Raw genomic sequence first — 27627 nt, 5'->3', positions numbered from 1 at the left:
CTTTTAACCTTGGATAATTCTACAAGCTCACGGAATCGAAAGTATGACGTGGCTACCAAGACTGAGCGATATTCGTCAACCAGCTGCGTCCTGTTCATTAACAGACGGGCCACTGTAGCGAAAAACAGCTTTCAGTATCTGCCAGATACACCAGGCACCTACAATACATTCACCTACAAATATAATCGTAAATCGAATATGTTTGAGGCAGAACCCAGCTCTGACACCTACACCAGTTTCGAGACCTACACAGCCTCGCCGCTAGTTGCAAGTAAGCAACTGGTGGTTACAAGTAAGACCCAAGAAGTGTATTACAGCAAGACAGCCTCCAATAGACAAACAGACAACAGCAACAATCCGTCATCTTCCTTTGGCACCTCAACTAGAGAAACATCAAGGGAAACAACAAGGCAGAGTCCATCTGAGTCTTCGTTGCATGATTTAGATATAGAAGATGACGTCATAGACCGAAATGTGTGATAGTACCTACCAAGAAGATCAAACTGGCATCTATGTATATGATGTAACCCATCCTTAGGCAACACATATTAGGAAAAAGTGATAAGGCGTTTTCTTCCTTTTTGTATATAGACCGTCAACACGAATTAGAACATTGGCGTAAGCCCCTATCAAGCAAGAGAAATTCCCACAATTTATCTTTTCCTTTTTCTTACGGTCAGCATTTCGAACTTAGACTTCTTTTAATACCGAAACTTCAATTGCATATCAAATTTTGAGGGGTGATAAAGGGAGGGGGGTGCGGTAATGTTAACATGTCTTCTATTCATAGTTTTTTATTCTATGATAGGAACTTAATGACTCCTAAAAACTGCAAATTACTCCATCGGGACGTTGATAAAAAATATCAATGTTTCTTTGTGATGTCAATGAAACATATATTTAAGGTTAGTCCTTTTCGGAAACGGAAACAATGGGATGTTTACAGCTTTCACTTGAGAATTGTTTGCAGCTTTGAGAGTCATTAAGGGAACAATTAGAATGGGTCTCGTTTGATGTCGACACACATGTGGAAAAGAATTTTTACAAGAATCACTGCAAGGTAATGTCACTTTTAACCTGCTAGTCAACATACCGACAGATGGAATACTAACTAGAAGTGAAACACAACGATAATGTTTGGGTTTCAGCATCAGAAATGTGGGAAGAAAATGAATACACAGAACTAGCGGCCAGGTTCAGTTAAACTGATATATATTTGAACGTTAATACGATACAATTAGTAGAGTCATGCCATGATTACGATTATTATGATGAAGATGATACAACTAAACAAACTCAGAACAATCTATTACAAGTTTAACTGTCTCAGTGCATATAAGGATGTGTGTATATGGATGTACATTTCCAAGCTGCTTTTATCGTTGAGTTGTAACTTTGCGTTCTAATGTAATATTTTACTTAGGTTATCATGGGGTTAACACAATTTGACTATTCTTATGAGTTTACTAACTATTAAATCCAGTACAGCCGTAAATCTTGGAAGTGTTGCCGAGATATGAACGTTCCGAATGCAACATTTGCGGCCCAAAGAACATGTTGAGCAAGTTTTCAGGGGTTTTACCTTCTTTTCGCTTTGGGATACTCTACTGCAGATTCTTTATCTATCATATTTTCATTTTACTATAAAAAAAAATATAGTTAACGGGATTGGGTTCACATTTGTTCTGTTTAGGAAGTATGATAGTCATGAAGCCTAACTGTATTTTTAGTATGCCATGTAATATGTGATTACCATGGTAACTGAGGCCAAATGTATAATTTTGTTACTAAAATGTAAAAATCTCCTAACTGGACCGATAACCTCTCAAGTTGGTCGTGATATATCTCTGATAGAGACCAAGGCCTTGAAGACCTTCATAGGAAAGGTCACTTCAAAGATCGAATGAAAAGCGACTTTTTTCAATTAATACACATAGGGTATTTAGCTGAACAGACTTTCAACTTTAACAATATTAATGTAACTACATAATTAACAAGTAACAAGGTGAAAACGAGTTTATGTATGAAAGGTGTCAAGTTCATGGATGCTATTATATATCTCATAAGTTATCGATATTCATTGAGGGTCTTTGTAATGAGATATGTAAATCCGTGGATTGCCCTGCTGTTCATCTTCTACCAGATTTTTCACCAGGATGTTATGTTTCGCTCAAGCTGATACTTGATAATGTCATTTAGTTACAGTACTATGTTTAAGGGTTGTGTAGCATTGTTATGTCATGATAGAGTGGCGGTGCACATCCTCTAATTTAAATGACGTTACCTATTACATATTGGAAAAGAGTTGGTTACCAAAAGTGTGTCTTCAGGTACTTAATACGCCATATATTAGTAACCGAACACGATGCATCCATATTGATACACATTTTATGCAATGTGCAGCTTTCAAGCGCCAAGAGAAAGGTTTGTATATAATAACGATAAGCTCGAAGATCTATGTGGGTTTTACGATTTACGAACTTTTTATAATAATATGTGTCATCAAATTTAGTTTCTCTCCTGACCACTTAAATTATTTATTTATTTATTTGTTTGCCACAAAAGTACAAAGTGGAGGAAGTCTTCCATAAAGCTTAAAAGCTTAACAATGTGGAAGACTCCCTGAAGAAAGAAAAGAAAAGAAAAAACAAAATATATATATATGTGTATGAAAACATACATATAAATACAAATTAAATGTTCAATATATATATATATATATATATATATATATATATATTAATTACATACAGGTATAATTTAGTTTTAGTCAGTAACTAGCTATTATTTCCTTACAAAACCACTTCTTAAAGGATGTGACTGACTTTTCACTCTTTAAATCGTTCATTAGAAGATTCCATGTTTTTGTTGCACGGTTTTGTAGGCTTAAAGTTCCAATGGTGGTATTGTAGAGATTATAGTGGGCATGATTAGCATGCCTCGTGTTATGATTATGTACATCTCTGTTACTGGTTAAAAAATTGTCAAAGGCAGCTGGTAGTAATCCATTCCAGGTCTTGTAGGCAAATAATGCAAGCTTAACTTTAATGAGATCGTGCAATTTTAGTAAGTTGAGTTTCTTAAATAGGGGACTGGTGTGCTCACGTGGGGCTGAGTGTGTTATGTGGCGAATGGCTGCCTTTTGGAGTATTTTAAGATTGTTAAGGTTGGTGTTGTATGTACCAGACCAAATAATGGAACAATAAGTGAGATGCGGGACAACCAGGGTCTGGTATAGTGTTCTGAGTATGTTTTCCGATAGATAATATTTCAACTTAGATAATATGCCAACATTCCGTGCAATTATACTGCAAATAGTTGAAATATGGTTGCGCCAGCTAAGTTTACAATCAATATTTACACCTAAAAACTTAGTAGTATAAACTTGCTTAATTATTTTACCATCCATACATATATCTTTATTCCAAATAAGTGTATTACGAGTATTAAAGACAATGTAATTACTTTTTTGTACATTTAGTGATAATTTGTTGGCTGAAAACCAATTACAGAATTTATTTAATTCATTTGACACGTTGGAAGATAATGTGATTATGTCGTCGTTCTCGAAGAAAATACTGGTGTCATCAGCAAAGAGAATGATTTTGGCTAGTTTGGAGACATGACAAATATCGTTAATATATAGAATAAATAACAAAGGACCTAAGACTGAACCCTGTGGAACGCCGCAACGAATTGTAGCAAGATCGGATCTAGAGTTTTTATACAAGGTATACTGATATCTGTTCGAAATATAGCTTTCAAGCCAGTTGAGAGTAGTTCCTCTAATGCCGTATGAAAATAATTTATTGATAAGGATGGTATGATCGATCGTTTCAAACGCCTTCGAAAGGTCGAGGAATACACCAATGCAATTTTTGCCATTATTAAGACTAGTATGTAAACTGTTAAGTGCATCTGCCAAAGCCAGTTCAGTAGAATGTTCGGGTCGAAAGCCGTACTGTTCTTTACAGAGAATATTATATTGGTTAAGAAAATTAAATATGCGATTGAACATAAGTCGTTCTATGATTTTAGAAAAACAGGAAAGCAATGAAATCGGTCGATAATTCTCATATACATTTGAATATCCCTTTTTATAGATTGGTATAACCTTTGCCGTTTTGAGTTTATCTGGGAATACGCCAGTGTTAAATGATAAATTACATATATGGGTCAAAGGCTTAGCAATAAAAGAAATAACATTTTTTATAATACCAGATATAATTTTAAAATTATATCCTTGGAATCATCACAAATGCATGTTTTGACCATAAATCTTATCGACAAAAATATCTGGATACTAGGGAAGCAGAGAGTTGATATTATATGGCGTATGATTCATGCTGACGCCCCGCATTTGCAAGATCGTCGAATTCAAAACTTATCGCGAAATAAAAGTAACACTTAGGATGTTCGTCTGTATAAAGACAATTAAGAAAAGTGAACCGTGAGTCTTCTGCTCGAAGGAAAAAGTGGAAAACATCATTTAGGATTACAAGTTTTCCAGTCCCGCAATCTAACTTCAGAAGAAGAGCGTTGAAAAATAAGACGCAGCCTACACTGTCCCTTACCATACATATTTCTTTCAATCGCAGTCTGTTCGGAGGTTGCGTCTGTAAAGTAACTGAGCATGTTTCGCAGCTGTCCAGTGATCTTTTCGGGATAATTACGCGTTATATCATCCAGTTGTCTATTTAGCCAGATTTTATGTGATGTATCCAAAGACGTACGTTGCATAGACTGAAAGTCACATCGAACTTTTCGAATCATGTTCAAAAATGCTGTACAATTTTCTTTGATTTCGGTTGATTGTCTTTTCATTACCTTGTAATGCATTTCCCGGTAGAGTTTCATCACCTTCATATTTTTGCCTTCAAAAGACAAGATATCTTGTTCAATGGCTTTGCAGGAACCAGCTACAGCATTAAGGCTATGAGTGAAAATATCTAAGAATGGAATCATGATTTCATCCACCATGGCGAGAGCCGATCTATTGATTTTAGTTTCATGGCCCTCTGCTTCCGCTCTTCTTTCGTCAATGTTTGCACGTACATATAGAAGAGGAGAAGCAATGATATTTATCCCTGGAACGAATAAGAGATAAAATGCCCACTGTTTTTTCGTCTCAACAGAATTTTCCAATTCCATTTTCTTTCTTTCCATTTCTTCGGTGAGATTCGTTAGTTCAGCTTTCAATTCCACTGTTTGATCTCGCCTCTTCTTTACCCGAACCATGATTTCCATGTGCAGCTTTAGGAGGACGTCGCAACATTGTCTGAAACCCCTGACGTCATTCAGCATAACAGAAAGGTACTGTTCCCACTGGTCAAAGTCACGTGATACGTATTGGTTAAAGAAATTTTCTATGTTTCTCATTACTACAAAATGCAAAGGCAAAATACCATTAATATAGAGAAGGGCATCTTTTTTTGTCTCATCATGAAGATTTTTCAGAGGCAACCCTATTGCACTTTCAGCATACAGAGCACTTACAGAGATGGAGAAGATTTCTGTTTTTTCCTTTGTTTTCATCAGTTCGGACGAGAAGATCTCTAACGAGCCTCTAAGAGCACTCTGTAAACAGACAAATGAAAATATTTCATATGAGACGTTTTCAGGAAAAGCACTCGAGTACAGACGTAGATTTTCTGTATTTTTCTATCATGATAACGTGGAGGCCGATTCCAAATTTACCACACTTTTCAATCTCTTTACTATATAAAGCTTAATATTCAATAGTCAGTTTGGTTTTCTTCCGTGGGAATCTATTTCTCAGACTCTGTTTTTTCTCATCCATACCCTTTCGACCGCTTTATAAAACGGTTATTATATATGATACAGTGTAACACGCCTTTCTTTGTAGTGTTTTGGGAATTACATTAGTAATCCGTCCGTCCGTCCGTCCGTCCGTCCGTCCCTCCGTCCGTCCGTCCGTCCGTCCGTCCGTCCGTCCGTCCCTCCGTCCCTCCGTCCCTCCGTCCGTCCGTCCGTCCCTCCGTCCGTCCGTCCCTCCCTCCGTCCGTCCGTCCGTCCGTCCGTCCGTCCGTCCCTCCGTCCCTCCGTCCGTCCGTCCGTCCGTCCGTCCGTCCGTCCGTCCGTCCGTCCGTCCGTCCGTCCGTCCGTCCGTCCATCCGTCCACCCGTCCGTCCGTCCGTCCCTCCGTCCGTCCGTCCGTCCATCCATCCATCCCTCCATCCAGCCACCCAGCCATCCAGCCATCTATCCATCCAGACAGCCATCCAGCCATCTATCTATCTGTACAGTATAAACACACTTTTCCATCGCGTTGCAACTCAAGAGTTCTTTTTCGTAAGGCGATCATCAGTCTGATACTCCAAATATCTGCTTATCTAACAGATCTCAGTGAGTCGCTTGGACGTCAATGTACTCTCTTCTCCTGTGAATTTCAATACATGTTACTTTTTGTCACTTCCAGTGACCATGCACTGAATTAGAAGAATTTTGCTCGAAATATATACTGACTTACCATTGCCTTCTGCACTTTTAGAATATGTTGGGGATTTTCATTAGCCACTCGAACATATGGTCTTTGTAGAAATAAAATAGAACATTATCACACAAAATAATAATAGGCTTTAGGAATATACGGTCGTAAGTTAAATGATAATTCTGATGGTGTGTACAAAGACTCTTAGAATCAACACTGATGTGCAAGGAAATGAGAAATGCGTCCTTGTCATAAACCCTGGGATATTATCATGCCATCAGTGGGAAAGGTTATGGTATCAATTTATCGATTACCTTTGTAAAAACTTATTAAGTAAACAATATAGCATTCTGCGAACTAAATTTACCTGGATACTGTTTACAAGACATACAAATTGATACACACGAGAACAACATTGTTTGGCAATATCGCACATGATAACTAATTAACTTATGATTAGAATAGAGAGCAGCTAATGAACCTTCCTGGGAGAAGTACAGATATTCTTTACCAGTTATGTGTCACATAATTGTAATTGCAGATCTGTTGGAGTGTGCTTAGTAATGTTACTTTACAGTAAAGCTATATCACTCCACCCAGGGATCATCGGAAAGAAAGCTTGTAATATATATTCGCAAAATAAATTAAACAAGTTAACTTACTCAGGTGGCTGCATATCTGCTGTAAAAATAAGAAGAAACTCAAATTAAATGGATAAATCAATTTTAACTTTTAATGATCCGGACTATATTGAAATTTATTGAATGTACACGTCGAGGCAAATAATAATACAAGAGGGCAAGTCACGGAGTTGCTTCTTAAAAAAGGGGGAACTACAATATCTCCTAATGGGAGCGATGAGCTAAAACAAGCAATTTGTTCAAATGTTATTGAAACAAAGCTGTTACAAACAAGGAATGACATATTTAAAGCATAGGTCACAATAAACAACAAGGTTCTGCAAATCATGTCATATCAAACTTGAGACAGGTTTATAATACTTGAAACAATCTACGTCAAAATTCCATTGTTTCAGGATACGTGTTAGTACAGTCTATTTTAGAGCAAACGGGAATTTCCCAGTAGACAATGATATATTAACAATAGCTGGGATGAATTATGAAGGCAAGTTTACGTATTCCATTAGTAAATGCAAGTACTAATAGGAAGAATTTGAGCATACTCTCCCATAAAGTAAATGTAAGCATACACGTAAAATAAAGCTGGATTTTTTTTATTTCAGCAGGCACCGGCAAGATCAAAGTTAAGATGTGTGTGATGTCCCTCTATTATGAATTGAATGTTGTTTTCATATTTAATCTACTAAAACAGTCATTGGGTATGTTAAAGAAGAGTTACACCTACAGTATTCATATAATATGCAGTAATCATTCATGGTGTCTGCACATCCACAGTGATCTGGCAGCACAAAGCAGATGTTCTTTTAAAATCGTTAATCTCTCTGTAACATATCAATAACCCTAACCCTTAATATTTTCCAAATCTAGGGTATGAAGACGTATAAGAGGCAACAGAGAGATCCATTTTGGATTCTTTTTCTTTATGATTGTTTTATGAACCTTACGTTCATGTGTGTAAAACCACGCTGAATTGCCCCAATTTTTTGACCGACTTTGGCATCGATTTGAGAACGACTTTGGATTTTCACTAACCCGTACACCCCTGCATATAACTTGTCGATGTGTTATGTTTGTTCAAGATCTCGTCTTGCTTCATTTTCAAATTAAAGATATAATTTAAGTGGAGATAAAAGTTAATGTAATAGAGCATCCAGGTTATGTCATTTATCTATACCACTTAAAATATACCCATGTCTTGCAATAATTCCGTTTCTAAGTAATCCATGCATACAACCGATATTCCATATAGGTCCAGATTACTAGATTATGTAATTAACTATCTTAGAATCTAACCTTTAATTGATATGAAAGACAGGATTATTATGAGAGCAACGGCAACGGCCAGAGAGGAGACAGCCGAAGGCGAGGGTTGATCATCTGTGTATGAAACCATATTTAAACAACATTTTGTTAGCACAATATCAACACAATAATGTATATTGAGGGCATTTCTACATGCATAAGAGACATGCATACATACACACACATATACACATTTACATCATTATTTAAATCTCATTACTTGTCAGATGTGGTTTGTTAAAATATGTCTATGACTGACATATCAATATAGGGACTAAACATCAAGGCAAACTTGAAGACTTATAAGGGTGATTCCGCCCTGGGCCCCGACCAGGACTTCGCCCCTTGACCCACAAGGTCCCTAAGGCGGCCAATGGACCCCACCCGATAAAGGCTACGCTCACAATATAAATAATAAATTTTATACATGCTCAATCATTTATGTTCCCATACTTTTCAATTGGGATTGACGCCCCTGTCCTGAACTATATCAGCTTCAAATCAGTGATATACTGCGGTATACGCAAGTAAAGATAATAAAACTTGGAATAGCCTACATACATAATTATTGTGTGTATATGTTCAAGCAGTTGACTACCTATGAGATAGCATTGCAGACGACGTATACATGACTTGATCAGTTAGCCTGTTATAACTGAAACGCGTTGATAACATACAATACGTGTTAAAAGAGTTACGCATGTAATACGTCATTACTTTCAGATATGGGTGTGCGTCTGGGTGATAACGTCTATAGCAGTGCGAGTACCATAACTAATTAGCCTCTAACTTAATAGTAAACTGAAGATGTGCACAAAATTTACAGCGAACTTCAGGAACTCATATTTTCCTGCCATATTTCCTTCCCATGACTACCATGGCATAACGATAACTAATGACAGTCACCGCGGAATCATGGTGGGGGCCTTCAGCAAAATTTCAATGATTCGCAAAGGCAAGACTCAAGAAAGGTAAGACACAAACTTTAAATTTTAAGTTATCTAACAGTTGGTCAACGCTTTGCGCCCATTTGATTTATGAATCTGTCTGTTAACAATTTTTCCGTAGTAGCTTTATACTGACAGGTCTAACATGTGTTACGTTGTTATTTTATTATACTACGTTTGTCTCTTATGCACAGAACAAACTTTGTGTACATTGAAAGGGTATTACGCTCTGAAAATTACAGTTTGTATGTATCATCTAATGCATTTGGGCTAACCAGATCAAAATAAGTACGAAACTTATAATGTTATGCAGGTGCGTATCCAGGGGGGGCGTTGGGGGCGCGCGCCCCCCGGGTAAGGAAAAGAGGAGAGAAAAAAAAGAGAAGAAAAAAGGGAAAAGGAGGGGAAAAAAGAAAAGGAGGAGAGGAAGGAAGGGAAAAGAAAAAGAAAAAAGAGAGAAAAAGGAGAAAAGGAGGGAGTAGAAGATAGCCAAGACCTCGGGAAGAGAAAGATCCCTATTATATACACAGGGTAGCCAGTGACAGATCAAGGATTACGGAGGGGGTGTGCGCCTCACCCTACCCCTTACCCCGACAACTCCATTTTTGACGTTTCCGTTTTTCCTCTCTCACTAATGTACTTGAACTCGACCGAGTCGTCGGGGAACATAACGCATTTCGGGAAGGGGGCGACCGCCCCCCCCCCCGAGCAAATTTTCTTTATGACATCGCTAGTAATTTCAAAATAGACAATGCTTAGATGCAACTTACAAGACCTGGGAAGTGTCATTTCCAGCGATCTGGGAGACATTTTCGGCCAAAATTTTTCTTGTACGCTTCGCGCCAACTAATGGTGGCGCTTCGCTTAGATAGTTTGCCTACAGGCTTCGCCCTCCCTTGGCAATTACTCGCTACACGCCTGTTCGAATTTGTAAAGCAAAGAGCAGATATAACATCATATCAATGAGCATTGAAAATGCATGTCCACGATGTACAGCCTCAAAAACTGTCAATGTGTGTAGTCAAAGGCGTAGGAGCCAGATTGGATTTGGGGGCTGTAATAACTTGCCCGAAAAAAAAAGCCAAAATTTTTCGCGCAAGAAGCGCGCATTCAACATGTCGATGCCAATATCATATAGGCAAGATCGTGTACCGCACGGTCCGTCAAAGTTGCACAGTATACCGCCGGATGCTAATGTAAACAACCAAATGTCTTATGTAGATGGAGAAAAAGCATACAGATCCATTTATGTCAAAACTCTCTTTTACAGTAGTAATGTCGGCCAAGCTTACAACTTTATTTCAATTACCAAGGAGATCATTTTAAGCTATTCATTGCTATTTATTTTTTCTTTCAGTAGGTGCCTAACAAAAATGGGAAAACAATTGGGGGGGGGGGGGGCTGCAGCCCCCGCCTCCTACGGGACCTACGCCTATGAGTGAAGTGTTCGGTTTCGATATACCTGATATCGGAAATATCTGCTATTTTTCTGTTCCTTCAACCAAGTTTTGTAAAAGCCATTATAAGAGGTTGCAATATTTCTACACCAATAAATTAACTGTGTCGGAATTTTCGAAAATTTCCTCACCAACATTCTTCATAATACTTTCCTCTACTCGTTCAATTTTGACCTGTCTGTTAGGGGTTCAAGGAGGTTTTTCTATATTGGTTGTCTATAGATTGAATTTTGTGCAACATTATGGGTATGTTTTCAAGTGATTTTATTCACGAATTCTCAACAATGGGCTTAAAACCTTGAAAAGTGGGGCTTTCGGATATTGTGGGCCGTGACGTAGAATAACCTACAAAAGCAATGATCCATAGGACATGCAATGAGGTCGAACATGATGTGTGTGACTGCTGACAATCTTCAAAAAGGTTATGGATGGAAAAAACTTTTGGGAAATACTTGGTTCTCAGGCAAAAGTGTACATCTGGTTGCTCATTTTCAAGCCCGAGAAGTGCCATTTCCGGTGATCTGGGGGGTATCAAAACCAGAAATTTTCTTGTACGCTCCGCGCCAACCGATGGTGGCGCTCCGCTTAGATAGTAATTCGCGCCCCCCGGGTTAGAAAATCCTGGATACGCGCCTGTTATGTATGTACAAAGAGATCAAAGATCCATTAGTTTACCCAAGAAGATTAATTTTGCAAACTTCGGTTGATTAAATGAAAGTCATCCGTCGATTATTATGATTTCTGGCAAACCTATTTATACCGTCGAGATCCACAGGCATTGTAACGCTCGATTGTTAGAGAATGCAAGTGACTAGTTCTTCGATCTCTACTTGCTTTGAAGCTTCTCATAAATCCGACATTAAAAGCAGCAAGTTTTAGAGAGGTGCGAATAAGTTAATACAGTTTAAAAGCGCATTCTCATACGGCTACATCTGATTTGCAGGAACAAAAAATACTTAGAACATGGCAACATCAAGATTTTTGATGAGGTAGATAAAACTATGTAAATATTTGTCACTGAAAAAAGGAAATTTCTTTCGTTCATGCGGTACTAACGGCAAAGCTGGTCTGAAGTTTGAGGTATATTTTCTAATATACAATCATCATACAGTATTGTCAGTGGGCAATAATGGTTGAATATCAGTATGACTTAAGCGTACATTTTTACTTATACTTCCTTCTTTTCTAAACAATATCCTGTTCTTAAACCATTACTATACATTGTCCTTAATATGTTTATTATATTCCACGAACTTAGTAGTCGATTGAGGGGGAGGTGGGGGGGGGGGGGGTGGGGTGGGGGGGCGGTTCGGTAGGGTCGCCTCTACTTGCAAGTGATTAGAGGAGTAAATGTCTTATCCCCTCCACCACTTTTCCAAGGGATGCACTCAGCTTTGTTGAATTCAACAGCTGGAACCTTGGATTAGCAAAAAGATTGCGAGGTAATTCACAGACTGTAAATACTTAGTAAATGCGGTGATCGCACTTATTTTTTGCACACTAAGCAACAAATAACGAAATGAAAGCAGTGGTAAACATATTGTGTTCTGTCATAACTAACATCATAAACTCGTCAAACACATGCACACCCTATACGATTGCTCTTCTTGAAAATACTTAAAATTTTGTATTCGTAAACGGTTTTTATATACGATTTCTACCAGCTTTCATTGACATAGTCGTCGTCATCGCCAATATAGTTTATCTTGTTGCTTTTCACATTAACCATATTAAATTACATGTTACACAAACATTTTCGAAAACATGAAAATAAAGGTCACAGTATTAGTAAAGAAAATTAAAATATACAATATATGTTTAGTCTCTACTTTAAAACGAAACGACAAATTAAGGAAAAGAAACACACGTGGAAGTCCAAATATTAAATGATATATTGATAAACACCATTCAGATACAACAAGTTACACGTTGAACAAATGCTTATTATTACAATTTCAAGAAAAAGTAGAATTTGTTATGGTAAAAAATTGGCAGACAAGTACTTCTTCCTGAACCTGTTCAGTATGTGGTATACGGTCTGCAATCATAACATGCTAAATCGTTAAATTCTAAACAATTTAAAAGAGAATAAATTTGCTCTGCCAGTGACTTGTCTATTAATTAGTTGGGAGTGATACCAATGTAAGCCTTCATCTGTTGCAGGTGACGGTTACATGGCTTAGAAGATATGTAAGAAGGAATCAAACACCGATGCATTAATACAACCCAGAAAGCGGAAGGAAAGGAATTTCAGAAAACATCAATTCTGTTCGGGACAAGCCGGAATTTTCTGCTAATGGTTAAGCAATGATGAACGTGAGAAAGATACTTCTGAAGACACACCTCTTAACGGCTAGACCATATATTTCAATTTGAAAGAAAGGACTGTGTTTTTACCTACAATAATGACGACTTGACATGACACCACTTGTTGAACCCAACATGCTTGAATTTTAATGTCTCTGCTTTTGGTACTAGAGTAGGGTAAGAAAAGGCTAATTCGGTGCGAAAATCATAGCCTTTAATAATTATACACAACTGTGGTTTGATGGTAAAATAAAACGTTATTTTAAAACACTTTTTGTTTACATTTCGCCTAACACAGATATTAATTAATGCCAAATACAAAGTTAGCAAATGAAACGAATACCGAAAACAAATACAAATGGAGATAAGAAGCAAATAGAGACTATAACAGCTAACATAAGATCATAATATATAGCTTATAACGGCACATCGAAGCTTTAACGGCAGCAATACACAAGAACTAATTCCACATAAGCAAGTTGTCACAACCTTGTGTTCACAAGTTTGGAATAATCAGGAAAATTAAGGACGAGTGCAGTTTTCATTACCAACCGGGGAGAGGGAGTGGGTTTCAAATTACGGTATTACCTTAGAAGATCACTACAAATCTTTTCAAACAGTGTAATGTGAGTCAAACATATAAAGAGTCGTTTAAGATACGCTATTTTCCCCCAAAAAAATATGGATTTCCATTTCTCTGTTCTACATACTAAGTCCAGCAACTGGAAAAGTGATGACAAAACCGACAGAATAAATTAAATGTCCTCCTTTTCGTCCATCACAAAATGATCTTCAGCTGTGAGTGTAAAATTATGAAGCATGTTCTTCAGTTGACCTGTGATCTTTGCTGAATACTCTCTCTCTATATGTTCTTGCTGTTTCTGTAGCCATCGTTCAACATAGTTTCTGTCTTTGGGATACTCCGGTATAGCTTTGAAGTCACTTTCTACTTCTGGAATTATGGCGTAAAATTCTCGACAGTTTGTAGCAATGTTGGCTACTTGCTTTTTTATTATTTTGTAATGCGACTGCTGCTTTAATCCCATCTTCAGTTTGTTGGCTTCAAAAGACTTGATGTCACTTTCAACAACATTGAAGAAACCAGCTGCAGCATTAAGACCATCAACAAGAGCGGATATTGCTGGCATCATGGTTTCACTTATCACTAAGATAGCTGACTCACTTATTTTACTTTGCTGACCACTTGCTATAGCTTTAATGGTGTCTGAGTGTGCCCTCAATTGCAGAAGAGGAGCTGCAGTGACATTTAGTTCAGGAATAAGTAGAAGAAACATTGCCCATTGTTCTTTGCGCGTAGCTGATTTTTCAAATTCCTCCCTCTTCCTTTTTAATTCTTCGGTGAGATATTTTAGCTCAGATATTAATATCCTCACTTCATCCTGTCTCTTCTTGAAAGGAACCATGATTTCCTGATGCATCTTTACCAGAGTTTGGCAACATTGTCGGTAACCCTTCACATCATCAATCATTGAAGGAAGGAACTCTCTCCACTCAATGAAGTCAAGCGCCTCGTATACGTCAAAGAACTCTTTGATGGATCTCACTACTTCAGTAGATACTGGTAAAATTCCGTTCACATAGACCAAGGCATCTCTCCTTGTATCATCACGAATTCTGTTGAATTTTTCCGCCGTTTCTGAAGTGGTCCCTAGCGCCTATTCTGCATAGAGAGCTCTCATACAAAGAGAGAAAAATCGCATTTTTCTTGGTATGTCCTTAAATGAGTTTGCAAAGTTTGTCAACTCCCTGTTAAAATCTTCCTGTAAAAGAAATAGAAAATACTTTCGGTGGGATGCTTAGACTAGGCTTTGGCTTGGAATTAGAATGCCCTGTTCCCGGACATGAGATTTATTTTAGGCGAAACGACCATTTTTTTTATTGTTTCAATTAAACAACGTACTCGTTTTAATCTTTTTACAATTATTCTGTACTCTTTCCAGATACAAGAGACAAATGCTTTAAACACAAACTAATACACCTATCCTAATGGGTACATTATTATATGAACTTTCTTTCATCATCTAGAGTGAAATACTACACGGACTCCTAAGTGAAACGTTAAGTAACAATTGAGATAATACCATACGAGAGCAAACATAACAAGCAATAGTTGTATTTTCATACCATTTCCCTCCTGCCAACTGTGTATTTCCCTGCCAGAACTAGTTTGTTTTCCTTTTTAACTTCGCCGTGTCGACGTTCAGATGGTCTTTGTAGAAATTAGATATTATATTGACAGTTTTAATTACATCGATTTAGGGAAACATTTGGGTAAGTGTTGTATTTCAAACCAGTATTTCCAATCGTTTTTACAAAGCTTTCTGAATCCATAATAAATTAGTAAAACCTTCATCTCTTCCATGGATCATAGTTGATCAGAGAGATTTTGTACAAGGTCTCAATATCTTACGGTATATTAAATGACAATTTAGAACTGCTTACAATGCATAAGAGACTGATTCATCTAAGGAACAATAATTTAGAGTATAGTAGAAAATGATACAGAGACTAACAACAACCATGACTCCATATCGCTCCGTCAAAAAAGAATGCAGAAGAAATATCGTTTTGTAGAGTCCACCAAGCTAATAAAGAACATAGTATTATTCTGAAATTTATATGTGGGAAAGATTGTGAATTTTTGATAAACTGTTTTTCCACACTCAACATTAACGTTCTATACATTCATGTCTTCCAAGTAACTTCATCCAAATGATCAGAAAATTACTTAAAAACGTAATGCTTATTAGATCAATAACCAAAACAAAAACCTTGTTAACTCACTCGTCTTGACCCTTGCGTGCTGTCAATACAAGAAAAAAATTACATTTTAATGGAAATCTCATTTTTGTCGTAGAATGGTCAGTAAGGTACAACTGAACTATGCTCAGGCATTTAGTTAATTGGATGATCTTTTATTGTGAGACTTATATTTTTATGGGCGCAGTGGCTCAACATTGTTATTGCAGATCGCATTTCATATGTTTGACCATGCATATATCACATAGTTTACTTCAACAGCTGAAATGGTTAAGCCATACGAGCCAATACAACATTTGTGACATTCAATTACAGATCAGACATTTATCAAATTTGATTAACTTAGGATGTACCAGAAGTTTGATGCCTTTTGCGTGGTGGTGCCTAATTGATTTATCTGTACAATGTCTGACTGTATAATGGCAATAAAACATTAATTGTCCCGAATCAGGATCAATTGGGGTTCAAAACACCCTCTGTATGACCAAAGTACAAAAACAAAATAATGCTAGCTCACCATTATAGTAAAATGTACAATTATACATCATTTTACATCTAGAGACCTTAACATGTCTTATTTTGCCAAAGAAAATGGGACCCTTCCCCAGTATTCAGAAATTATGCCCCCCCCCCTCCCACACCTATAGGCCTAGACACACACACATTTGTGTATCCTTATTAGTAATTTCCTCAAAGGAACTTACAGAGAAATGGTTCCAAAACTCAGTTGAAACATTATTGCTCTTATCATGTTGAAGTTCCTGTCAAAACAGCCGAGTAGTAACAAGTTCTCGTTTTGTAAACAGAAAGCTCCATGTGGTTAAATTATCAAACAGACTACAATATATGAAATCTAGCTGTGGATTTTGGTCTTAACTATTTACTCATATTTGCTTTCAACAAATAAAAACAAGTTACGACAATTGGGTAAAAATGTTGGGCAATATTTTTCAAGCGCTTACAACTTTAGTCAAGCATACAATTGATTTTAATGTAAAATAAGCGATTGCTTGAGTTTTGCAAATGAGTTTTTACAACAAAACAAACGTGGTAAAAGAATACCATGATATGTGAGCCAATCAAGCCTATAGTTATTTTTTAACCGTGGAATGGCTGTTCGCCATTTAACATCGTGTTCTATGAAACAATTCTATGGGTGAATAACCAAAATATGATATCAATTTAAGTATAGGCCAGGTAGCATTGGATAAGCCACACAGAATGTAACGTAAGCGAAATAAAACCCATTTAGTTCTAGGCTGTTAACCCCATATACGCTAGCGCTGCCGCGCTGCTGTTTAGTATCCAGAAATTTAACTAGGCCATTCAGAATAAGCAGGTGTGAAGGTTGACAAAAAACATGAAAAATAAATTGCAATATGCAACGTAATGTATAAATAATGTCTTGTAAATGTGACCATAACATGTGACCATCAAATTGAGGAAAAGAGTTTCCCACGTGTAAAGTAAGGTAGGCCTAAATACTATTATGAAAAACATCGTCTTTCCTACGTGACGGCCTGGTCTTATCACAGATATAGATTGTATCATTTACTGTAGGTTACAAAAATTACCTGCGATGCCACTATGAGTTGTATCGATTTGGGCTAGTTGAGAAGACCTAGATAGTAAAATTTCCTTCCATCATGATACGTGTTACAGGCCCCAATAATTTGTATGATTTTTGCAACAAATAGTTGTATTATAAATCAATATTATAGAATATTATAAATTAATCTAAGAACCATAGTATAGAACTGCCTGGTATGTGTGCATATCTGGTGTGTGCAGAATATTTGGAAAAGTTGAGAAGCTTCTAGAAGAGTTAGAACATTTGAGAACAATTTAGATCATCCCAATACAGTACACATTGGAACAAGCTAGAACATTGGAGTGCCGCCAAGGGGAAATCCCCTGTGCTATTTTTAGAACACTAGGTGAGGATTTCCTGGAAAGGTGAAGTGACCTTTTGGGTTGGTTGAACTGAGCTGGAGCTACTGTAAGATGCTTCTAGAATGGATGGACATTTCAAGATCTTTCTGGACTTGTGAAAAGGCTATATAAGCACCTGATAATTTGAGATCAAGAGTTGTTTTAACCATCTTGGCTCCGGGAGTTTAATAGCATCTCGCTCAAGTAAATCCTACAATTCCAGTGTGAGTAAATACTCACTTAGTTTGACAGTAAAGTTATAGCTGTCTTTTTATTAGTGGATTTGCTACAAGTTTACCGGCTTCGAAGTCGCCCATCGTTGTGTAGCCGTCTTCGGTTCTGTGCCAGTCAGCACTACTTATTGTGGCCTCTGAGTTACCCAAGGACAGGAATCCAAGGATAAACAAGCTGCAAGCACAACTTGGACATTCATTAGTAGTCGACCTCCGAAGTGGAAGTCATCAAGTTGGGAGCTGGATTTCTTCAATATTGGACATTCGTCCGTCGACAAGTTTCGCTGGAATATTCACCAGGACTTTTTGTCACTGGACTTATGCTGCAGCTCGCGTCGCGGCACACACCAGGTCGTGAGTAAATTATAGTATAACTTATTAAATCTGTTTTAGTGTAAACTGCTTAGATATTGATAAATGATCTTTGTTTGATTTTAATTACCTTGAACACACAATTAAATAAATACTTATTGTTATATTTAAAGTTAAATTTTACAGTGTATTGTTTAGTCATTTGAGTTGTGAACCCAAGGGGAGGTGTATTCTGGCCTTGATCGAGTTGATCGTAACATACGTAAGAGTTCCATTTTCAGCCAGTCTGAACTACTGACTTTTTTCCGTAAGATCCTTTTCTGGGGTTTTTAAAACCACTTAGATAGCTCTCATCTCCTAGAAAATTGGCAATTTGTCCAACATTTTCGGCAAATTTTCCCATTTTTAGTTGACGCACGATTAATTGACCTACTGCTAACTATATGGAAGCCGAAATGCGACATATTTTCTAATAACACGGATATAGCCACTATCCATTACTGATTTATTTTACTAATTTTTGCTACTGCGTTCGGGGACACAACTTGTAACAAAATTCCCTCCTTCGTTATACCATTGCATATATTGTTCGGAAAGACACTATGTACCAACAGGCCTTGTAACATAGGTCCGGGTGACTTAAATGTACTGGTGTAAATACTGGTATAATCTAGTATACATTGTCCTATGGGGGACTAGGACAGGATGTAGGCTACTGAATCAGTGAAAACAGTTTATACTGCTACACAAGCGGATGAGTGCGTGCATGCAGTGACGTCGCTAGAGGGGGGGGGGGTAGGTTGTGGGGGTGTCTCACCCCAATGTTGGTAAAACTGACGAAAGTTGGAAAAATGGAGTGTGACAGTCGGAATTTCCGACTGTCGCAATCTTATTTACCTAGGCCTATTCATATATTCCTGTGTTTGTGAATGACCTAAGAAATGAAAAAGTTCGTTCAAAATTGACCTTTAATAAGTCACATTTACCACGTTTTCCTTGCCACTTCGAGAAATTATATCTCGCGATCCACTTTTCAAAACTTCGTATGATTCTGTATACTCTAATAAAAATGCCTAAGAGAGCTACCGTCGACGTTCGCCAGTTACAATTCGATTTATTTAAGTACTCATTTTGCTATTGGGAGGGTTGACCCTGTTCGCTAGCTTCATGTAAGTACAGTATTTATATTGTCTCTTTGGTATACAATCATAGGCGTAGGAGCCCAATTTGATTGGGGGGGGGGGGGGAGGCAGTAACGACTTGCCCGAAAAATAAAACCACAATTTTTTTGTGCGCGCTCCACGCGCGTTCAACAATATAATGTGCATTTTATATAGACATGCATAGGTTATTACATCGCATGCCAATAACATACAGAAAATTTCTGTTTTATTACCCTTATTGGTTATAATTATTGAGGAAATCGTTTCAATAAAATGATAACAAAAATATCATTTAAACCATTGAAAAACACATTGCAAATTATTTTTTCTCTCAGTAGGTGCCCGAAAAATTCTCAGCATATTGCCCGAATTTTCACAAAGTATATTTGGCTGGAGAGGGGGGGGGGGGCTGCACTTTTCTTCTTTGTTACATTAACAAAGCTTTTGTAGTTAGTACTCTATGTAGTCTTCAAAGCAAATACCTTATACTCAGTTGCTTACTTGCTCAACCAGAGTGATTAATAAGTTTGTGAAGTGAGGGCCAGTGGGTACAAATGTATCGAAACAAGTTCGAAACAACAATACAGCCGCGAAAGGTGGGGTGTCTGACTGACAATGACCTTATCGTTGACGAGTAGCGCGAGAGAGAGAAGGGGGGGGGGGGGGTGACACCTTGCTTGTTAACACGATGTCTCAAGAAGGGAGGTTTGAACCAATCTCATATTTGGTTCGTAACAATACCGCATTAAGTAGAAGCCTATCATTTTTGGGGAGGTCAAAGGTCATTTGGAGTCACCAGGGATCAAATTGTGGAAACATTGCTTTATATATTATTCAACAGTATATCCCACCGACCAGTCTATCCGATTACATGTACGTTTGGTCACATAAGAATAGGAGAGGCTGCTGCTGGCTGTTGGAAATTGGCATAGGGGCATCCGTAGGTAAGAATCCGAAGGCTCAGCCAAATCTCCATTGACTTAAGTGAGTCGGTTTCTATTGATTTGGAGTTGCCATGTACGTAAACACATATATGCTGGTACATAAAGGTGTTTAACGAACGTTGTACTGTTAGAGTAGCAGCCCCCTGGTAATACAACGTTGCTATTGGAATGGACAATATTATTGCGAATCAGCGATATTATATATCTTTGCTTCTCTTGTTGAATTTTCCGCGGTATTCTGCAATTTTCGAGATTCAGTGCCCAATAAAAACTTCAGGTTTGGATGTAGTAATGTTGGGAAAATGACCAGGCGCTATTTACGAAAATTAACTGTCGCCTAGTTAGATGTTGTAGAGGCAAACCAGACGCAAATTCAAAACTCTCCGGGGCGCCTGCTTAATGTACGGCTTTTAGGTGTACCACATTGAGTAGAAGAATCCTGTTGTATTCGGTAGAGATCAATCTGCATGCTAGGGACAAAAAAGTTTCCATCTCGGTCATCAGCCACATAGAGACAAGATACGCACACAACTCATAGCACACTCTTATTAGGAAATAATGTATCTGGTGTTGCAAAGTAGGCTGTCTTCCATGTCTTGTTTTAATGCTTACTTTGCTCATTTTTTGGGGTGAGTGGTGAGGTTGAAGCTTAAAATGCTGAAAACAATAATAAGATTGATAGTTTACTATGCCAAAAAACAGTTCTTGCACATTACTGTAAAAATGCAGTTAAAGAGGGTATTTTAATTGATTGTGGGACATGCCTGATTTTGAGCAACTGACTAATAATAGGTTGCTTCTCGTGACCTTTTGACCTGGCCCAAACTTTGTTAATATCTACTGTAGCTATTCTCGATTCGATTACGCACTGCCTGAAGATACGGTGACATACTCCTATCAGAGTATATATCGATCCGCCCGGATGTTCTCCTTCAGGAAAAGTGCCAAAATGCAGTAGGAAAACATCTTTTAAATACGTTATCAATCAGGATCTGGTTCCTTTGGCTTGCCTAGGCCTGTTGAAGTGCATGAATGGAAGTGCATATGGTGCAAAATTGGGTCGATTGAGGAAATTTTAGACCCCTTTAGTCCTCCCACGAGCAGTGTACGAAATTATTTTACTACTGAGTGAAGAGGTGTTTTAACAAGTGACGTAAACTTCCGACTCGGATAGCCAAAAAAATCTGCACTGTCATGATACAAAAAATTGATGGTGCCATTCAAGACCAATTTGTCAGCTGTGATGGGTAGCGTTTAGATAGACTTAGGGACCACATTACTTTTGTGATTTAGTGTGTAATTCAATGGGGTTTTTAATGGGCGTATGCTACCTTAAAGGTTGTGCATAGGTTGTGACATTGTTTTTAAAGACAGTTATAAGGGAAGAGAGGTGGATAGGGGGGATATTTCATGATGAAACATTCAAATTTGTTGGTCGGCAAAAGAAAAACAACGACAAATTGCCTTATACACCTTTGGTGGCAAGCACTGGTTCCTGTAGTTATAAAAAGTAGATCTTCCATTGAAACATTAATATACCTCTCTCTGGTGTCAGGGCGGTTATGGATGTGCTGTTACCTCATTTAACCAGTAGATTGCATTGATACACACCCATTCAAAGTATATATCTACGAATGCTGAGGACACATTAACTCTCTCTGAAAATTTATGACCCTGAGGCCTAGGCCTAAACTAACAACATTATGGGCATTTCATGCATTGAAACTGAGATTTCCCCTTAGTAAGGCACCACTTACTTCCAGCAAGAAATAACGTAAAATACGAATACCATGTACTTTAGGTTAGTCTGTTTTGAATATCAACATAAAGAATGTTAAATCATCATTTTAGCTTTCTTTATCTGTAAGCAAGATGGCATAATTTGGAAATTGATAAACATCGGTTGTATTTTCTAAATTGAGTGAGCCATAACTGTGTTATGTGTCATACTGTCATTTCTAAAACATAACACTATTTTCTGTGCAACGAATGGTCAGTGGCTGTTCGGCCTATAAATATGAGCTGCCACTCACAGATATCTCTAAAAACGAATTGTTTCAACTCTACATTGTCACAGTGGATGAATAGTGTGTGTAACACTCATATACTAATAATAGGATGTTCTGGAAAGTTTTATTGACTTCAATCTACATGAATTTTAGAGGAAGTTCATAAACAACAATAAAACACATACCAACCCAACAAAGCAACTGTAGGTCATTCTCAGATAGTGGAGGTATCCTGAGAAATTTTAATTTTTTTACACTTTTTAAATTCGATTTCAGATCAAGATACCTCTATTGAAGCAGATCACCAAACAGAAATTGAGGAACCTCTGAATAAACAACTCCTTCGATCATCAAAGTTGGCTTTTTTCTTATCAAGGTCACAGAAATTGCTACCAGAGGAGTGCATTATCTATACCTATGACGGCATTTAACAAGTCATCAATATACTTAAAAAAGTATCAGCTAATTTGCAAGAACCCCATGCTATTGCATTATTACTTTTTTATTTGAAACATAAGTACATATTAAGTGAAACAAGTGTGGGATGTACATTTGTGTATAAACAGAAATGCATTTTGATGAAATCTATTAATTTTAAATAAAAACCAACTTCCAACTTCATTTGACGTGCAGGACATGCAGTTAAAGTACCACATGTGCCTTCCATGTAGACAGGGACGTAAGTATTACAGGTCTTTGATGCCGTTCTGAATCATTCGGTTCGGTAGTAGCTCTGGCTCCGACCATTGTGGTCGAATTTGTATCGTTATAGGACTTTACTCATTTGTGACCATTTTCGTTTAAGTACTTGTTCGTCTTCAACATAGAGGGCTCCGTGCCGGTGTATTGTCTGTACCGTGGCTGATTATAGTAATAGATTGCGAAATCCCAGCGCTTGTCCTTTTCTCGTTTATCTGTGTGTTATACTCCTTGCATGTAATAGCGAGATTCAAGGCTCGTCGTTATTATTACACTGCCATCGTTTTCATACCACCACCTCAGTACGGAATATTTAGGCGCCTCCCAATCCTCACTTCACCCCCACCGGTATCTTAGACTGAGTTAACGTTACAATATACTATGTTATTTATACAGTAAGTTAAAGCCAGTGTATCATCAGTTTCTGACTATCAGAAATCTAATTTTTACCACAGAAACCAACAAAAAGTTGTAACGAAACTTTTCTCAATCAAGAATATCTCATTCCTGCCAAGTTTCGAGGTCATAGCTCAAGTAGAAATAACGATATCACAGCTTACATTTTTTCTAGTCAATCTTAAAAACAACATCAATTTTGGTTACCATGGCAACATCTGCTGAAGTCATCAAAACAGCTTTCAATATTCTATATTATCATATTTCTTGTGTGTATGAAACTTTCAGAAATTAATATTTGTTATGCCTTAAAAGTCTAAGCAACGGGTAAATATGCCCTCTGTTTTCCATGTAATTGTTCCCCAGTCAGTATCGGACAAATGTCACATTTGGTGCATGGGCTTATTGTTGTTGAGAAGAACCTTCATTGGGATTGTTTTATATTACTCTACTCTCCCACCCTGGCTAGTAAAAAAAAAAAATCCAAATTCATCACAGCCATATATGGGCATCTAGCCGCCATTTTGGTTCTAGTCACAGCCATGTGCACAGTTTGTTACTGCCAGCAAAGAGAAAACCAAACCTAATATAAAATTGTAAAAATTTTCACTCAAATCAAATAGTCACCCAAAATGTGAGCAAAATCCAAAACAAAATAAGCACATTTTGGCATATTTAAACAGCCTACAACCAATTGATATACACAATATGTTGTAGAGCAGTTTCTTTACACACGAACGTAGCTTTTCAGGCTTCTTACAACAAAGTCTCAACGCTGCTACACTACTAGTACTAAACACAAATTACTAAAATGTTATTTACCTTCATTAGAGTTAGCTTGACATTCCACAAGACTTGTTCCCAATAGCAACAATAACGTGATGACTTCCATGTTTTCGTTCTGTAAGAAAGAACAGACATATTTAGTGTTGTGAAGAATTGCTAACAAGGCAACGTTTAGTTCCTGTTGTGCGGACTACCTTTACGGAGGTTCTGTCTGATGGGGAAGTGGTTTTAGCAAGAAAATGTAGGCACATTATTCGTGCAATGACAGATAATATGAAAGATCATGGCGGTCTCAGGTTCTCCGTCTATGTCTTTCTGAAGAATATATTCGTTTCTAGTGTCTACCTGTTTACGAAGGAACCCGGTTTGAGTTTGTGATGTTCAAATTGGGTACACGGTTTTATTAAGTTGAAATTGGAATACCGCAAAAAAATAATATGAATAGTCAGTGAAATTTACTTTGCCTAATTATAAATTTCCATTGTATGCGACACAATCTTCAATTAAGGACATAGCCTGAATGGTAGTGATTATGGATACTTTATGGAATTGAGCCAAAATGGTGAAACCTTGGCCACACCGTTGCTATAAATATACCCTGACCGTTATTTTTTTAATTTATTTTATTCGTCGAAACACTGTTCGTGTTGTTTACTCATCGCTTTTTATGTCATGCATGTAATAGATTAACTAAACGACTGGCATATATTCTATACTCTATAAGGTCACTTGTATATATATTCCATAAGATATATCTACTCCGGGGTCACCTATGTCAAACCAGTTATGCACGAACCACCGAATAGAAGAGAAGTATAATCTCACCTACGCGTATTGAATGTGTTTTATTATTTTGTCTCACCCTGTACTGAAGCGGGATCACGACAATGCACATGGTAATATTATATCTAGTCAGTTGGTAATTGTAGCCTATGAGTCAAAGTTACCATCGCGACTGTTGCCATTGAAATGCATGGCATGGAAACTTTACTAATGCAGGAGTTCCATGATGACATAGAAATAAATAAGATTTTGGTGTTACTTGAACATTGAAGTTTTTTCACCTTCTTCCACCTATCATCTACCTATAAATTTTCTTCGATACCTGTCGTATATATATATATATATATGTTGTCCTCAATATGATAATTGGTTTTGTAGTACATCATTTTTCCCCACAATATGCTTATAATTATGGTTTTCTTCAAATCCACCTAGAGACTCCCGGGGCTACTGAACCACTCGGAGGAGATTACTGATTCTTGGAATCAAGTACTCCAAAGAGCAGGCAGGACACTCCGTAGTATCTGGAGAGAAGAGTTATCCCGCCAGGCAAAAAGGCAACGGGAGAGATTTCTAGAAAAGAAATATGTCCGATCAGTGAAAGCTACTAAAAGCTCCGAAAAATTCCGCACCACCAACAGGGAGCTACAGACTATACGTAGTCACTCAAAAGCCCAAAATCTTCGAAAAGAAGCAGAAACACTAAAAAAGTTCGTAAAGAACCTATCAGACAGAAACATGTCCAATATAGAGTTTATTGCGCTGGAAAAAGGTCTGAAGTTCATAGCCATTCCAGAAAAACCTAAACGAAGTAATATTCTCAAGTCATTGAAAGACCTAAAAGGATAAATGAGAATCCGCTTCGTCTTTACACAAAAAAAAGCAAAAAGGTTTACAAAACGCATTTGAAAAAAAAGCACTTTTGAAACATTGGCACTTAATCTCGCAACACGCGGAATTATCCAAACTGTTTCCAAAAGAACCGATTCTAGCCTACAAAAAGGCCCAAAATCTCAAAGATTTACTTGTTAACTCAAGGTTTCGTACTAACGAAGAATCAGCTAACTCTCAAGGTTCACACGAATCTTTTTTAGATGCTCTTATAGTTGCACCATGAGTCCATAAAAACTCGTGCACAGAAAATAGATGCATTTTGAGAACGAGACGCTCATGCCGAATATAAAATATTCAAAGGCTTACTACTGATGAAGCTCCTCCTATAAAAGTTGAGAGCAGAAACCGGTCTAGTTGGTCATAAGAACCTACGCTAGTCTTTCTTACTATTAAAAGTACACTCAATTCACCTAATAGGTGCAATTATGTTTCACCATGAGGAGCATGCTATAAGTTCATGTTCTTCGGGCCCTCCCTTAAAAATACTTCAGGTTCTTGGCTACTACGTTGCGTTAGATAGTGTAAAACCGCCTACACCCTCATTTCATCTCAAAGTATGCTGTTAATTTAATAAATTGTAATTAATGGTAAACTTTCAAAAGGCGTTTTCAGTCGCCTTTATGAAACTTATAACTTCAGCAGGCTGATATGACCGCCCTCGCACTTCCATTATCAATACTTACAGAGTCGTTACAAACAATACATGTATATATTTTATAAAATCAACGAAGCACTCATGCATCAAAGAAGAATTTACTGAATAGTTTAGAGCTCATAGAAACCGCCTTTTGTTTCTACCTATAGGTTAGAATTATCGAGTGCATATCCAACATTGACACCCAATCCAGCCATCATATTGAGTAGCAGACCAGGTTTAGATTAAAATATCCTTGCTATACAATCATACGAAACGCAATAGCCAAACGAATAATACAGATTTTGACTCTCTGTCTGTAAATTACAAACAAAACATACAGGATAATAGGCATATATTACGATATTTAATTTACAATAAAGAAGGAAATAATAATCTTGAAAGTCGTATGAAGGCCTACCTCAGATATTACTTCACTTTCGGTGAAAACGACAGAACAATAAGTAGGAGAATCAGGAGGGATATCTTCAGTAGAAAGACTGCAGATCCGAATGGGTGTTTCTTTCAATCCAAAAATAGCTCCCTGGAATTTTCCCGATAGGCCAGATGTAAAATATATTTTTAAAAACTACACTGGTTAACTGTTTGAGAGTAGCCAATATTTCATTCATGATTCCAGTTAAAAGACGTAACAATTTTTTTTTCGGGTGTCAACAATGGATTTCCAAAACAGATTTAGATTAAAGGTTCCTTGCTATTAAAACATTGAAACGCAATAGTCAAGCGCAAAATTAGGATTTTGACTCACTGTCTGTAAATTACAAACAAAACATACAGGATAATAGGCATATATTACGATGTTTTAATTTACAATGAAGGAGAAAATAATAATCTTGCAAGTCGTATGAAGGCCTACCTCAAATATTACTTCACTTTTGGTGAAAACGACAGAACAACAAGTAGGAGAACAAGGAGGGATGTCTTCAGTAGAAAGA

At 37.3% G+C, this 27627-nt stretch overlaps 1 protein-coding gene across 1 annotated transcript; it reads right to left on the bottom strand.

The window, feature by feature from the left end:
- Window positions 1–4130: 4130 nt before the first annotated feature.
- LOC139971935 (uncharacterized) lies at window positions 4131–27627 on the bottom strand. The gene is made up of 7 exons (XM_071978787.1): window positions 27549–27627; window positions 27093–27215; window positions 24397–24475; window positions 8386–8469; window positions 7114–7132; window positions 6491–6551; window positions 4131–5577 (listed from the first exon to the last, which is right to left on the bottom strand). The coding sequence occupies exons 3-7, from the start codon at window positions 24464–24466 to the stop codon at window positions 4486–4488; spliced, it is 1326 nt and encodes a 441-aa protein (XP_071834888.1). The 5' UTR covers window positions 24467–24475; window positions 27093–27215; window positions 27549–27627; the 3' UTR covers window positions 4131–4485.

Source organism: Apostichopus japonicus, chromosome 8 (assembly GCF_037975245.1).
Source record: "Apostichopus japonicus isolate 1M-3 chromosome 8, ASM3797524v1, whole genome shotgun sequence".
Taxonomy (NCBI): Eukaryota; Metazoa; Echinodermata; class Holothuroidea; order Aspidochirotida; family Stichopodidae; genus Apostichopus; species Apostichopus japonicus.
Note: the sequence above shows the minus strand (reverse complement) of the source record. Positions and strands in the feature narration are given on the sequence as shown.